This window comes from Thamnophis sirtalis, unplaced genomic scaffold (assembly GCF_051295495.1).
Source record: "Thamnophis sirtalis isolate CommonGarterSnake01/CBP01778 unplaced genomic scaffold, rThaSir2_p1.2 scaffold_3, whole genome shotgun sequence".
NCBI lineage: Eukaryota > Metazoa > Chordata > Lepidosauria > Squamata > Natricidae > Thamnophis > Thamnophis sirtalis.
Window position 1 is genome coordinate 74,681,639 of NW_028261383.1, and position 14,706 is coordinate 74,696,344.

At 42.2% G+C, this 14,706-nt stretch overlaps 2 protein-coding genes across 4 annotated transcripts in view; one reads left to right on the forward strand and one right to left on the reverse strand.

Moving 5' to 3' along the window:
* LOC106542515 (hyaluronidase Ccc Hy-4) overlaps window positions 1–4,636 on the forward strand; it is a 40,355-nt gene extending 35,719 nt beyond the window's left edge. For 2 of the 3 annotated variants that reach the window (XM_014058289.2, XM_014058290.2), the window contains exons 3-4: window positions 2,132–2,221; window positions 3,436–4,636. In XM_014058289.2, coding sequence (XP_013913764.2) covers window positions 2,132–2,221; window positions 3,436–3,810 — 465 coding nt within the window. In that variant the 3' untranslated portion in view covers window positions 3,811–4,636. The remainder of the gene's footprint in view (window positions 1–2,131; window positions 2,222–3,435) is intronic. The other variant, XM_014058291.2, reaches the window with a different exon arrangement.
* A 5,496-nt stretch (window positions 4,637–10,132) lies between these two features.
* TWF2 (twinfilin actin binding protein 2) overlaps window positions 10,133–14,706 on the reverse strand; it is a 76,230-nt gene continuing 71,656 nt past the window's right edge. The window contains exon 9 of the mRNA XM_087709194.1: window positions 10,133–14,564. Within this exon, the coding sequence (XP_087565320.1) occupies window positions 14,397–14,564 (168 nt within the window). The 3' untranslated portion in view covers window positions 10,133–14,396. The remainder of the gene's footprint in view (window positions 14,565–14,706) is intronic.

The window sequence follows — 14,706 nt, forward strand, 5'->3', positions numbered from 1 at the left end:
GGGCACAGTGCCATTCACTCACCTAGGGGTGTTGCCAAGCCGCGTGAGTGCCTGTTCACTGCCACCTGGTTCCCACAGCTTGGCATCTTCCAAATGCCAGTGAATGGTGCTCTGCACAGCTGGAAAGGGGGGTTGCGTGAGCAGCTGTTCCGCTCTCGCTCACCTACCTCCCAGCCTCACGATGCATGTCCTAGCTCTCATTACAGAGCCAGGGCACCTCTGTCGCCCCCATCCCAGCCTGGCTTTTTCCGCGGCTTCCAACCCAAGTCTTGCATCAGTGGCCGCTCTGGGTGCATGCTCTATGGTTGTACGCTCTGCAGGCAGCTGGCCCACAACCATAGAGCATGCACCCAGAGTGGCCACTGCCGAAAGACTCGGGTTGGAAGCTGCAGAAAAAGCCAGGCTGGTATGGTGGCGGCAGTGGAGGTGCCCTGGCTCCGTAAAGAGAGCTGGGCCATGCATTGTGAGGCTGGGAGGCGGGTGAATGAGAGCAGAACAACCACTGTGCAACCCCCCTGTGCAGCCATGCAGAGCGCCATTCACTGGCATTTGGAAGGTGCCAAGCCGCGGGAACCAGGTGGCGGTGAACAGGCGCTCACACGGCTTGGCGATATCTCTAGGTCAGTGAATGGTGCGGTGCCCGGCTGCAAAGGGGGTTTGCCGGGTGGCTACTCATGAGCGTGGTCACTTCATGGCTGTTGTGTTGCGCTGCTGCAACCCCAAAACAATAAACCCTCCCCCCCCATTAAAGCCCAAGCCATATTTTGTAGGTAAAAAGAAAATTAGACCCTGTTGTATTTTCGGGGAAACACGGTAAGATCAGTTTTTTTTAAATCACACAGAAAAATAGAAGTTTTTAAAACTTGCAGTATCATGAAATCATCAGCATCAGATATCGTGATTTGTAAATAGTTACATTCAGGGGTAAAATTCAGCAGGTTCTGACAGTTTCTGGAGAACTGGTAGCAGAAATTTTGAGTAGTCCAAAGAACTGGAAAATACCATCTCTGGCTGGCCCCAGAGTGGGAAGGGAATGGGGATTTTGCAGTATCCTTCCCCTGCCACGCCCATCAAACCACGCCCACAAAACCAGTAGTAAAAAAAATTGAATTTCACAGCTGGCTACATTTTAAAAAAAGAATCTAATCACATGACCAGGGAACAATTCTAGAAGCAGGTTTTCACAAAGTAAATGGCAAGAGGTTTTAGGAAGCTCCCCCCCCCACCACAAAGAATTAAATATTTTGGGAAATATTAAAGAGGCAGGATAAAATATTCCCCCTAAAGGAGAAATAAAAAAAAAATATTGAGGCAGAAACCAGCCCCAGTTTCCTTGCCCCAAGCAGAAACTGAGGAATCCAACTTTTAGAAATGCAGATTTGGTAATCCATTCAGAAAGATGGAGTCCAGACAGAAACTCAGATAAGCAACAAACAAAAGGTTGACAAAATTACCTCAGACAAACAAATAGGATTTGCGTTTCCTCTTTTGTCCAGAAGCTATAAAAACTCACTCACTCTCACCTCCATTTTGTCAGCTGTTCCTCAATTACAGAGCCGAGGTGGCGCAGTGGTTAGGGTGCAGTACTGCAGGCCACTTCAGCTGACTGTTATCTGCAGTTCAGCGGTTCTAATCTCACCGGCTCAAGGTTGACTCAGCCTTCCATCCTTCCGAGGTGGATGAAATGAGGACCCAGACTGTGGGGGGCAATATGCTGACTCTGTAAACCGCTTAGAGAGGGCTGAAAGCTCTATGAAGCGGTATATAAGTCTAACTGCTATTGCTATTGCTTTGTGGTTGGTGGTTCTGCTTCATCAATCAAGGGAACCTTTCTTTCCAATCAGCCTACAGCCTCCATTTTATTTCCAGTGCCTTTCTCCCAGCATGGACCTGGACCTGGATATTTCTTCCAACAAGGTTCACCGGAAATGTCTCGACCTCTTCCTTGTTTATTATTTATTATTTCATATTTTTGAACCGTCCCTCTTCTTTGGGGAGGGACTCTGGACAATAGACAATAAACGTTAAAATATAGAAACAGCATATGAAAATCTAAAATTTAGAAGTGGGCAAGGAGGATGAAATCCTATTGCTGCTAATTTCTTTGTGATGGTTTCTCTTGCTGTTCTAGACAGACCTGGTGTACACCATAGGGCAGGCTGCAGCCATGGGTGCTCATGGCCTTGTACTTTGGGGAGACGCAGAATATTCTCGGAACCGGGTAATGTAGTTCCATAACTCTCCATCCTCTTTTCTTAATTCTTTATTTTTCCAATTCATTTTGCTCATTACGTGCCACAGAGTTGAGGATAGACCTCAGGCTGTCTGTATCTCTTATTTATCTGGTGGTTTTTAGATCAACTTGCATACAATGCAATTTATTTCTGCAATAAATAAAAGAGATTTAAAATCCAGTGTTAATGAGAAATTGGGAGAGGGGGGGAAATCAATATTTTTGACCTGATCTAGAGAGAGGCAAGGTGTCACATTTCAGATGTGGCTGAATTACATCTTCCAGCAGCCCCTATCAGGCTGGCTAATGGTGAAGGAATCTGATAATTGTGGTTCAGCAACATTTGGTTATGCACCTTTGGACTAATCCTTCTCTTTGAAGTGACATCCTGCATCTGGGTTATACTATTTCAAGTGTTTGTGGCAAGTCCTGCATCATTAGTAGCTGTTCTGTAACTAATTAAACATCCATCATAGATAGAAAGATACTGCGAGGAATAGTTATGTTCTGTTGTTCGGGTTTCTTGACAAAGAAATATGGAAGATCTGTTTTACTTAGAGAGGTATTCCATTATATGAGTTCCACCAACTGTTTCAAATGGTACAGCCAAGACCCATTGTTCCCTTAGGTGAGAATGCCGCACGGGGCAGGCTTGCCTTGAATTTGGCTTTTAAAGGAAGATTGAAGTGTTAGGCTGACCATCTCTTATTACAGGTTCCGTACAGTATTAGTGCAGTTTAGTGCATTAATGCATGAATAAAACACACAAGAGAAACAATATCATTTCTGAGATTTCTCATTGGTATAACAAGGGAAATGTTCTAAGGTTGGCAATTTCTCAGAGTTATTTCTGGGCAGTGCAGAAATGTAATAAATAAAAAAAAATGTTTCCCAATAGTCAGTCCTGATCTCAATTTGGACTTTCTAGAACTGTTATCCTATGGATTTTCTCAAATCTGTAGCCCCCAAGACATTCCAGCGATCACATGATTTTTTGGATTCCTTACCTCAAGATTAGAGAGAACTAGCTCTACCTCAGAGAGAAGAAAATCAGATACTGAAAACACTTTCTCCTCAGGCCCTTGGTAGAATGCTGTACTTCTACAATGGATTCAGCCTTAGCCAGGCAATTTTTTCTTTGGATTTATATCAATTATGGTAATTGCTATGTTTCTTAATGTATATCTTCCCCTCTCTTACAGACCAATTGCTTAAAGGTCCAGAAATATCTGAAAAGTACTTTAGGCCCATATATTGTCAACGTGACCAGGGCAACTGAGCTCTGCAGCCGTCATATCTGCAATAATCATGGCCGCTGCGTTCGCCGGAGAATGGACTCTGACGCTTATTTACACCTTGGTCCTAATCCTACGGAGGGCATATCCACCCTTGAGTTGGCCAACAGGACTTTAAGCCAACAGCAGAAGGTCAAGATGGAGCAGGAGTTTGCTTGTCATTGCTACAAGGGATGGAGTGGCAAAAGGTGCCTTTTCAAGGGGCACAGCGTGCGATTGTGGGCAGACAGTTGGTGCATTTACGGCACAGTTTTGTCTGTACTTTGGACAAGGTATTTATGAGCCATTTGGACTGGTTGCTATAAATATGAATATTGTGACGCCAATGCTGTAAAGTGAATCCTGTATCTTTCCGTGTGACAGAGAAGAAAGGTACAGGCATGGTGTTGGGTGATAAAAGAGGCATTGTCGAGTTGCTGTAACTCTCCCTGATGTCCCAGGATGTCCTTCTCTTGTGGTGTTGCACTGGGGAAAGCTGGCACGTGTGGATTAGTCCTAGTACTGTTCACTATCTATGCAGGACTTCCCATACACCAGGGATGGGCTGTTTGGGCTCTCCGGAGGTTGCTCACGTATATCTCTCAGCCATCGATGAAGGATTGTTGGAGCTGAAGCTTAGCCCTTGGGGAAGAACACAGATTTTCTACCCCAGATGGTTTTTGGGGAGATTTCAAAAAAAGTCAAGAAGGTGGTTGCAACTGCATGATCACAACAACCATATGGATTTGTTGTTTTTTTTTAAACTTCTCTAGCAGAACTTCATTCCTACCCCAGCAATACACAACAAATAACTTTCTTTTTAGTTTCTAAACTTCTCACCAGCATACAAGCATCCTTAATATTCGAGGGGCACGTTTTCCTAAACTGTGACAAAGACCGTAATTTCTTATTTCCTTTTGTTGAATCAAAACTGATCTAAGCACATTATTTATATACAGAGCAAACCTTTCCTACTTGAACCAACTAGGTGTCCTCCAAAATGTGATTGGTGCTGTTTTAATTGAAATATGTACGTAGGTGAAATATGTGTACTTGTCAGGCTACCTCTCTTATCAAGGAATGGGGGAGAGAAAACTTAATTTTTTTAAATTAAATATTTTTCATGTGACCCTCAGTGCCTCGGTGCCTCATTCTTTTATAATGCTATGTACTGGAAGCCAGAAATATCTTTCATCTTGATCAGCCATGAACATTTTTATTTATTTATATGAATTGACTCTCATGGCTGTTTGTTTCCTGAAAACTCTCAAATCTTTATTGTCTTCCTCTTCTCTTTGTACTGTATACTGATGCCGTTGCTCTAAAAACATTGAAATACTTTAGACCAGGGATGTCAAACTTGTGGCCTGTGGGCCGGATGTGTCATGCAGTGGCCACGCCTGGTTTAGCAAAAAGGGAAAAAGTCACGATACGTCAAGTGACGCGGCTGTGATGACACGAGTTTGACACCCCTGCTTTAGACTCTCATTCAGCTCAACCTACATCACAGGCTAGTTTAAAATTTAAAATTGGAGGGAGTGGGTTGACTACTATACATCTAGAAGAAAAGTGGGCTAGAAAACTCTAGTTCCGTGATGGCAAACCTATGGCACGCATGCCAGAGGTGGCACGCAGAGCCTTCTCTGTGGGCTTGTGCGCCGTCACCAGCTGATCTCTCCCGGGTTATGGCATGCCAGATGGTCTTTGTGTGAAGACCAGCTGGCCAATTTGCATGCACAATGGCCAGCTGCTTTCTTTCTTCCGAGCTCTAGCACTCCAGCACGCACACGCTCCAGTTTCAGAACTTGGTGCCGAAAAGGTTAACCATCACTACTCTAGGTTGACAAGCAGAAGTCCAGCAAGTGCAGCCTTCATCTTTAACAGCATCCCTGTTCAAGGAAAAAATGGGCCTTGTTTCCAATCAGCTTGACACATGTGTGGGTCCTCAAGGAAAAGGTTGCAGCTTTAAAAGCAACCCAGTGTTGCTCTAAGGAGCCACATTCAGACAATACAGAGACAAATGCAGATATGGTGGTTTTGCAGGCTGATGAGAAGTTCAATGCACATTCGGACTGCAGAGTTTGGATCATGCTGGAGCCCTGCAATGTGCAATGCATTATGCAGTTACCCTGTACCAATGGATGAGTCATAGGATGATTTCACCAATGTCCTAGCACCACTTACAAAGGGGAGGGCTGCTCACTCTCCACTGCCGCTCCATATGATCAGGGCGGTATTTGTTTGAAAGGCCCTTATGCAAAGGAGGCTTTTGCAGGTAGCCAAGGTCCTCCGCTGCATGCCAGCCAATTTCTGCACCCCGGTAGAACCCAACCACACACCGCATTGTCTCCTGTAAAGATGATGGGATTAATGCTCATGGTGTTGATTCAGATTTCATATATCCTATGTCAGGGGTGTCAAGCTCATAGCGTCACAGCGATGTCATGTGACAAATTGGGACTTTCCCCCTCTTTGCTAAACCGGGTGTGGCTAGTGCCTGACTAACTCCTGGGCTAGGAGTTTGACAGCCCATCCTATATCAACGGCCCCTAATTTTTTAGGCACAAGGGGTCTGTTCCGTGGAGAGACATTTTTCCGCAGGCCAGAGGGGGCGTGATTTTGTGTGGTGCCTTCATCCTGTGTATGGCGCTTCGCTTGTTTGCGCGGCCCGGTTTCTGGCATGCGAGGGAACTGTGCTGCTCCATGGAGTGGGGGTTGGGGGACTGCTGTCATACATATCAGCATTTGCGATCTAAACATAATAAAGTGTATTGTTGGTGGTTTGTTCTGCAAGCTTGCTGCTTGGCTTCCGAACGTTTTGTCACCAGGCTAGATAACATTATCGGCGGAACGTCGGTTGAAGCGTCCTGATTTAACAGCAACAAACCACCAACCACATCTGCCTCCTGAGTTACAAATCTTTTCCATCATCTCTAAATGTATTGGATTTCTAGCCTACGTATTATACCCATGGCTTGGGACAATTGTAACCCTCCTACTATACGGCCATTCTGTGCTGTAAGAGGCCTGGGGGCAGATGCCATGACAAATATTACTAAAGTATAAAATATAAGTTGAAATAACGAGGAAATGAAAAAGGGTGCATTTGTTCACGTACGGTGGAGAACAGTAACGCTGTTTTTATAAGAGAGACAGATTGGGGTGGGGTGGGGTATTGTTATGTATCCATAGAAGAAAACAAGCCACTGGCTGTACATTCTTGGTTATCAGATGCGCACGTGCTCATGTGCTGGGATGACTATCACAGCCTGAACAGCCTTGTGTGCAATGCGGCAGAAATGGAGATGAGCTTGTTTTATTTATTTTATTTGTATTAACTTTCCAAATGAGCTTAATGCTAATCTGGAGTCCACAGAACATGAACTGAACTGCACTATTAGCAAAGAAGTAGAGTTGCAGTTGTGTCATGGGAACACAAGGCTACTTATTGCACACTCCCCAGGGCCGTAAATTTAATCCAGGTTCATTTAGGTTCATTTAGTGTCCGTTCAAAGTTACGTCACTGAAAAAAAGTGATTTATGACCATTTTTCAGTTATCACCTTTGTAGCATCCCCATGATCACGTGATAAAAATTCAGATGCTTGGCAACTGGTTCGTACTTATGACCATCGCTGTGCCCCAAGGTCACGTGATCCCCGTTTGCAATCTTTTGACAAAGTCAACAGGGAAGCCCTATTCACTTAACAACCATGTCACTAACTTAACAACTGGAGTGAGTCATTTAACACCTAAACTGTGGCAAGAAAGGTTGTAAAATAGGGCAACACTCACTGAACAAATGTCTCATTTAACAATGGACATTTTGGGCTCCATTGTGGTCATACGTTGAGGACAACTTGTACTACCTTTCCCTATGAATTCGTATTGAATTTTTGGTGAAGACAGCTGTGGTCCACATAGATTTAGGCCTAAAATAAGAGAGCCCTACCTAATTAATTGGCTGTTTTTGCCCAGAGCAGGAATTCTGAAATGAACAGCTTGTACATGAATTAGAATTGATTCCAGCCTCTTCTTTTATTAGAGAATGACAGCTCTTGGCTTACTATTAAACCTGGATGTTAAATAAAGATGGATTGTTTATAGCAGATCATGTTAAATCTAGGCTCATCATCTGATGGCAGAGATGCCTACTGAGTAAGCTGCTTACTTGCACCTCTTTGTGTGAGGATCTATCCGATGTATTAAGTACTTAACTTCAATCCTGGGCAAGGGAATTATGCCACGTGGCTTACTAATTTGGAGGCATAATACTCAGTTTTAACTATGGCACAATAACATTCCTTTGTTTTTAAATTACAAATTGACCAGCTTATTATGAAATCCATGGTGCCTACCCACTATACAGCAGTTCTAGCTTTAATATATCCCGGACAGAAAATTCAGGCTATGTCCACCAAGTACATTCTCTAGAATATTCTTAAGTACATAAATCAAATCTAACTCCCTCAAATGTCTCTCACCTAATAATGCCCCCAAATGCATTGAGCATCTGTGCCAAAAACCAGCTGATGAATACAGGTATTTTTGTGATTCTTTTGGGGAATTATAGCTTGAGGTTCATTTACCTTCTTGCACCAAAATGTACGAGAACCAGCTATGAACACTGAATTGATTCCATAATTGAGTTGTGATGACACAGAAAGAAGCAACAAATGGATCTCAATGCTTCTTTGGTATTTAGGACCAGGTAGTGCCATGCTTTAAAAGGGCAACATACAAAGCTTTGGAATTCAGCATAAATATACCAGGTTGTCTTCACTATGTTTCAGCTGCATATTAGGCATCTTTCTTGGCACACAAGACATTTTTAAATCTGTACTTGAAATATATTTGTCAGTAAGTTATAATCAAATGATGTTAACTGAAGAGCCGAGGTGGCGCAGTGGTAAGAGTACAGCACTGCAGGCTACTTCAGCTGACCGCAGTTCTGCAGTTCGGCTGTTCAAATCTCACCGGCTCAAGGTTGACTCAGCCTTCCATCCTTCCAAGGTGGGTAAAATGAGGACCCGGATTGTTGTTGGGGGCAATATGCTGACTCTGTAAACCGCTTAGAGAGGGCTGAAAGCCCTATGAAGCGGTATATAAGTCTAACTGCTATTGCTATTGCTATTAACTGAACATGTTATTAATACTTCAAAGGGCAAGTTCACTTTGTACTGCTTTGGTAAGACATTTGGAATATTGTCTCCAGCTTTGGTCACGATACAAAAATATATTTGCAATCTAGAAAGAGTGCGGAGAAGAACGATGACAATAATTAGAGGAGTGGAGGCTAAAACATGATGAACTATTGCATGAACTAGCAATACCGAAGAGAAGGACTAGGGGTGTCAAGATAGCAATCTTCCAATATTTGAGAGAATTTGGCATCTATCTATTCTCCAAGCATCTGAGGGGAACACCACAAGAAGCAAACTATCAAGGAGAGATCCAACAAAGAACTAAGAAGAAAATTCCTGATAATGAGAACAATTAACTCAGTGAAACAGTTTGCCTCCAAAAGTTGTGGGTGCTCCCTCACTGGAAGTTTTCAAGAAGAGAGCCATTTATCCAGAATGGTATAGGCCCGGGGCTGCTCCTCGAGCAGGGGGTGGGATTAACAAACCTCGCAAGGTCCCTTCCATGTCTTGTTGGCTATTCCAGCAGGCCTGGGGCTGTTGACTTCATGAACGAGGTCCAGCCCCACCTAAACAGAATATATTGTGTGTTGTTTTTAAATATGTTTCTCTTTTTCTATTTTTAACTCTTACCTTTTATCTTGTTTTTGTAAGCTGCCCGGAGTCCTACGGGATTGGGCGGCATATAAATTTATTAAATTACTAAATTAATTACTAATTGTTATTCTGCATAAATTTTGCCTTTAAACTGTGTACACTAAGAATGCCAGCAATAAAGCTCTCCCTACTGGATATTTACCCTGTTTCCCCAAAAATAAGACCTCCCCGGATAATAAGCCCAATTGGGCTTTTGAGCGCATGCTCTAAAACAAGCCCACTCCCGAAAATAAGCCCTCCCCGAAAATATTGCAACACAACAGCAGCCGTGAGGTGACCACACTCGCTGCCACCTGCACCTCAAAAATAATAAGACCTCCGTGAAAATAAGGCCAAGTGATTATTTCGGGGGGGGGGGGGGTCAAAAGAAAATAAGACCCTGTCTTATTTTGAGGAAAACACGGTAAGGAACATTATGTTTACAGATTTGATTTCAGTATTTTGGCAAAAACAAAGGAACAATGTTGGAGAGGCTCCTCTATCAACACCTGGAGAGTAAAACTGATCTTGTTATCCTTGATAACCAAGCCAAGATAGGGCCTTGAATAGATGTGGACACACCAATGCAGGCTATATATATGTAGTATTCAAAATGGCGGTGGCATGGGCGGGGATCCATGGTTTATTGCAGACCTGCAAACATGATCTTTTCTGCAGTTACATGATGAACATGCAAACCATCTGGCTTCACAAGGTAGATTCAACCACTTTGTTGCAATAGCTTCCACGAATTCCTGAGACATCTAATTTGCCATAACTGTTTATTAAAGGAATGGCCAATTGTATCAACAGATATCTTGAGTCTACTAAAGAACTACTCAAAACAGGTTGCTTTAAAAATACTTTAATTTTTAGAAAATACAGCATTCAAAACAGTATGCCCTGCCTCCCCCATAATTTCCAAATTTACATCATCGTATAGCCCAGTCAGGAATGTGCATCTCCCAAACTCCAAACCTTGATTCTTATGGAAGATTTGATAAGTTACTAGCATGGATACAGAAGCAATCACCCCTAGCTTGCTTTTCATCTGCAGCGAGTTAACTGTAATGGCCAATGAAAACTACTTACAGTGTTAACCATGTAGTCAATTAGACATTCTTTTAGTGTGCTAGAGATGTCAGTGTAAAACTACTGTCATTTCAGTTGTGTGCACACAGGAAGGAATATAGTTGTTAGAGTATTAGCAAGGTCTTACTGTAAACATATAATTCTTGAAAAATTATTTTGGGACTCCTACAAAACTTTATTTCTATAACGAGATGTATGCTCTTGCAATCGCTCAACGTTTTGTAGTATTAGTCAGATCTAATAAATGTTTTGATTAAGTGTTCATCCTGGATATAAATAGCAAGATACATTCTGATCCAAGCTAACTGGTTCAGAGACTATTCCAGGATGGGGAGTCGTTTCTACTTTTTTTTGTGGAACTTTTTTGCTACTTGCCAAGTGTGTTGATGGTAAAGTTTGTAAGATCACATAACTGCAAGGAAAACAAAGTTCTGGAGTCTAGCTGAGTACTGAGTCTCCCTATCCTGGAATTAGTCTCTATTTGTTAGCTTGGATCATAAAATAGGACAAGGGTGGGGGAAGAGTCGGTTTTGATAGAGTAGACCAGGGTTCCCAAACTTGGCAACTTTAAGGCGTATGGACTTCAACTCCCAGAATTCTCCAGTCAGCATAGCTGGCTGGAGAATTCTGGGAGTTGAAGTCCACAAGTCTTAAAGTTGCCAAGTTTGAAGACCTCTAGAGTAGACAGATCACTATGATTCACACACTGCATAACTGATTTTATTGGTCTGCCAGTCAATAAATAAGAAAAGGGATTCACACACAATATGAATACGCATATGGCAGCAGCTACTAAGATCAGACAGACAGCTGAGAAGCAGCTCTTCGCAAGGCTGAGTGACTCCCTTGTTTCATTGTGAAGGGAAAAAGGCAGGTTGTGGAGGGTCAGCTTGAGAAGCAGGCTGTTTGCCTTCTTTCCTTCACAGACGTTCTGACTGGTCCTCATTTACCACTGATCATGCCTTTGAGAGTACTGACTGATCCACCATCATTGCCCAGTGATATTTGGCAATAATACCACAAAGGAATCGTTTCAGACTAATTTGATGGGAGTAAAAGATGTAAAACAAAGGCAGGGCTTGCGAGCTTGCTTTTCTGCCTCATTTGTTGGAATCACATGGATCAATTAATGCAATTAGTGAAAACGAGGAAAATGCCAACAGTAGTCATCCAAGTATGCTTAATATCTCATCAAGAACCCACGGAAATATGAGTTCCGGATCAGAGTAATAGCTGTTATCAGTATTGGAATGGCAAATATTTGTTCTTCTGCATCAAAATATAATAGGGAACAAAAATGATAATAATCTGCCTCTTATTGGTGAGGAGAATAGAACAAAACACGCAGGACAAATCTAACCTAAAATCTAAAATTTGCCTGGGAAAATAAATCATATTATTACAAGAGTGTAGCACTCTCAACAAAAACTTAAAATGAAAGTAGTAAAGCTATCTTTGCATATATGATGCAGAAACTGCAGAGGTCCAAATCCAAATATTACAGAATATCATATCTCTAGATTTAGCTGAACTGATTGAGATTTGGTCACAGTAAAAATAAAGTATTTAAAGATATTATTGTGCCAAAGATCAGCAATGTAGATAGAGCCTTCAAAATGTCCAAAGAACCACCCATCTTTTTTTTTATTTTAAAAAAATTGAAATGTTGTGCACTGACCAGTGTTATGCTTAGATTTTGTATTTTAGTTGCTGATCACTGCATATGCCTGTTAAAAACAGAATCTTGCTGTTTGAACATGTTTTAGGACAAAATTTAAATTTAATTATTACCTTAGAATCATATACTGGATGCAAGATCTGTTTATTTCTAAGCACTACATTATTATAAAGACATCTGTCCCAAGGGATGCCAATAAACCTAAGATGCAAAAGATGAACAGTTAAAAAAAATCAGGAAAAATTAAGATTTAGACTTTCCCCCATCCATGAAATGATGGTGCATACCACCACTTCCATCATAGACATTTTCATCTGGATTCCTGTAGTGAGTAGGGGATTGGAAATGAAGGCCTAAATTTTGTCCTATTTTTGAGAATCTATGATTTTTTTCCAGTTTTTTATTTTTAGAACCTGTGATTCTATTTTCCCCCCATACAGAATATTTGGAATTTGGCAAAACCTACTCTTTCTTTCTTAAATTGCAGATCAGTCCCACTGGGGAAAGAATGACCCAGAGCACATCCAGGCTTGCTCTTACACAAATACTACTCCACTCAAGCCCACCATACTAATACCATACGATTGGCTATGTAAAAAATAAAAAAGCTTGTAATTTCAGAGTTTGTTTGCATGAGATATAAAAGCAGACCAATAAATTGCTCCTTGGGGTCATAGGAACTTTCATTATGTATATCGAATTCACCTGCCCTAATGGTTTTTCATAACCTCCCAGTCCACAATTGTGTTTTGAGTTTTTTGTGAGTAGATCACAGTCTGCTTCTCCTTTAGACGTTCAAAGCTGATCATCAAGACTCTTCCCAGACTCCTTGGCAGTTAAAATGCCCGTCCATCATGTACACGGCTAACAATTTCATGCTATGGGCTATCCTTTCCTTCCACCTGGTTTTCATGGATCTAAAACAATTAGTCTTGGCAGACAGTATCCAACACATGGAATGAACATCCTCTGGGCAAAGTACATTCTGTGAAAGACAGAGCCCATCCGCATTCAGTGACCAATGAAAGGGCTAATGCTCCTTTGGCCTGGCAAAGCTCTATCACATAACTAAAGAGCTATGACAAGGGGATGCATTGGTTGCGTGTCATGATCTAGGATGAGGACAAACAATTGAGTAAATATGAGAAGACCAAGGACCAAGCGACTTTACTTTAGATGCCAAGCATGGATGGGTGAAAAACCTCCCCAACAAAACAGATCAGGAAGGAATCTACTTTCTCAGTTAAGTCAGAAGATGATCTCAGTTAAATCAATGCTGTGTTAGGCTGCAAGCTAGCACACGTGGAAAATGTGACCTGGGGAAGCATTCGAGAGCTACCCGTGAGGTGATTCTTGCCATCTTGATGTAGTTAAGTGAAACCGATGCCAATAAGGGCAGGATAACAATTATGCTCCCAGTTCCTAACCGTCCACGTGTCTATCCCAGGCTGTGACATCACACAACGAGCCATCATGACATAAGGCAGGGAAGAAAGAAAGGCAGTATAATTAGCTTTCTGCAGATCAGAAAGGAAGCAGAGCATCTTTTAAGAGAAATCCAACCCATCACTGGATTTGTGATGGAGATTTCCCCTCACAAACAGTAAGGCCTAGATTGGGATTATCAGGACTCTTGAACAAAATGAGTGTTTTACTTCTTCAGTAGCTTGGGAAACAAAGAGTTTCTTAAAACCCAAACAACGCACCTCTATTTTGGAGGAGATCTGTTTCTTTTAGCACTACCCCCATCCCTTCAACTCCACCCTACCTCAAAAACAATCCATGGAACATACTGCTATTTGCCTTAACCAATAGGCAACTGACCACTGCATCAAATATTAGGGAAACAGACTCCCTTGGTAAGGGAATGGCTTTGACAGGATAGAGTGCCACTAAGTTATTGTTACCATACAAATGGTGCCTCTCTTTGATGGGGGGTCACAGCACCCAAGGTAGAAGTTTATAACTCTCTTAGATGAGAGGAAAACAAAACTCTTTTGAGTGGTGCAGATTCCAAGTAAAACAGGCCACAAGATGAAGCAATAACAGCATCTATTGTAAGAAATATTTAAAAAAAAACAAAGAACAAAAAGCCCTAGGGTACCCCTTCCCCCTAGATTTAAATCACCATAGAGCAAAAGGTAAGAAAAAAGAGCATGCCGTCGTCTTCCTCTTCCTCTCTGTCCCCCGATTCCAACCCTCCCATCCTGTTAATGAAACCGATGGACATGACTTTGAGAAAAGAAGTAGGGAAAAGGCTCTGGAGTTCAGTGGACAGGCTCAAATGCAGAGAAGTGGATTTCCTTGGAGCTGCGATGCTGGAGGCTGACCCATCCTCTGGGTTTAACTGTCTTCTCCGTTCTCGCCTGGTCCTTTGATAAGTCGCTTCTGTCCCCTTTTGCCCACAGGACCTTTTGGCTTGGCAAAAGCCTGCTTGAAGGCATGCTGCTTGGGATGGACCTCATCATACAGGAACTCAGCAGTCAGCTCAGCTCCATCACCAATTTCAATCTGATACAAAAGAGAAAGGAAAAGTTTTAGATCTGACCACTGAGAACCTGAAATCCAACTGAGATTGGGAATTTCTTCCCAGGAATGGTATTCCATTATATTTCTCTTCCCCCATAGCTTTCCAGCTTCCACTCTGGTTCGC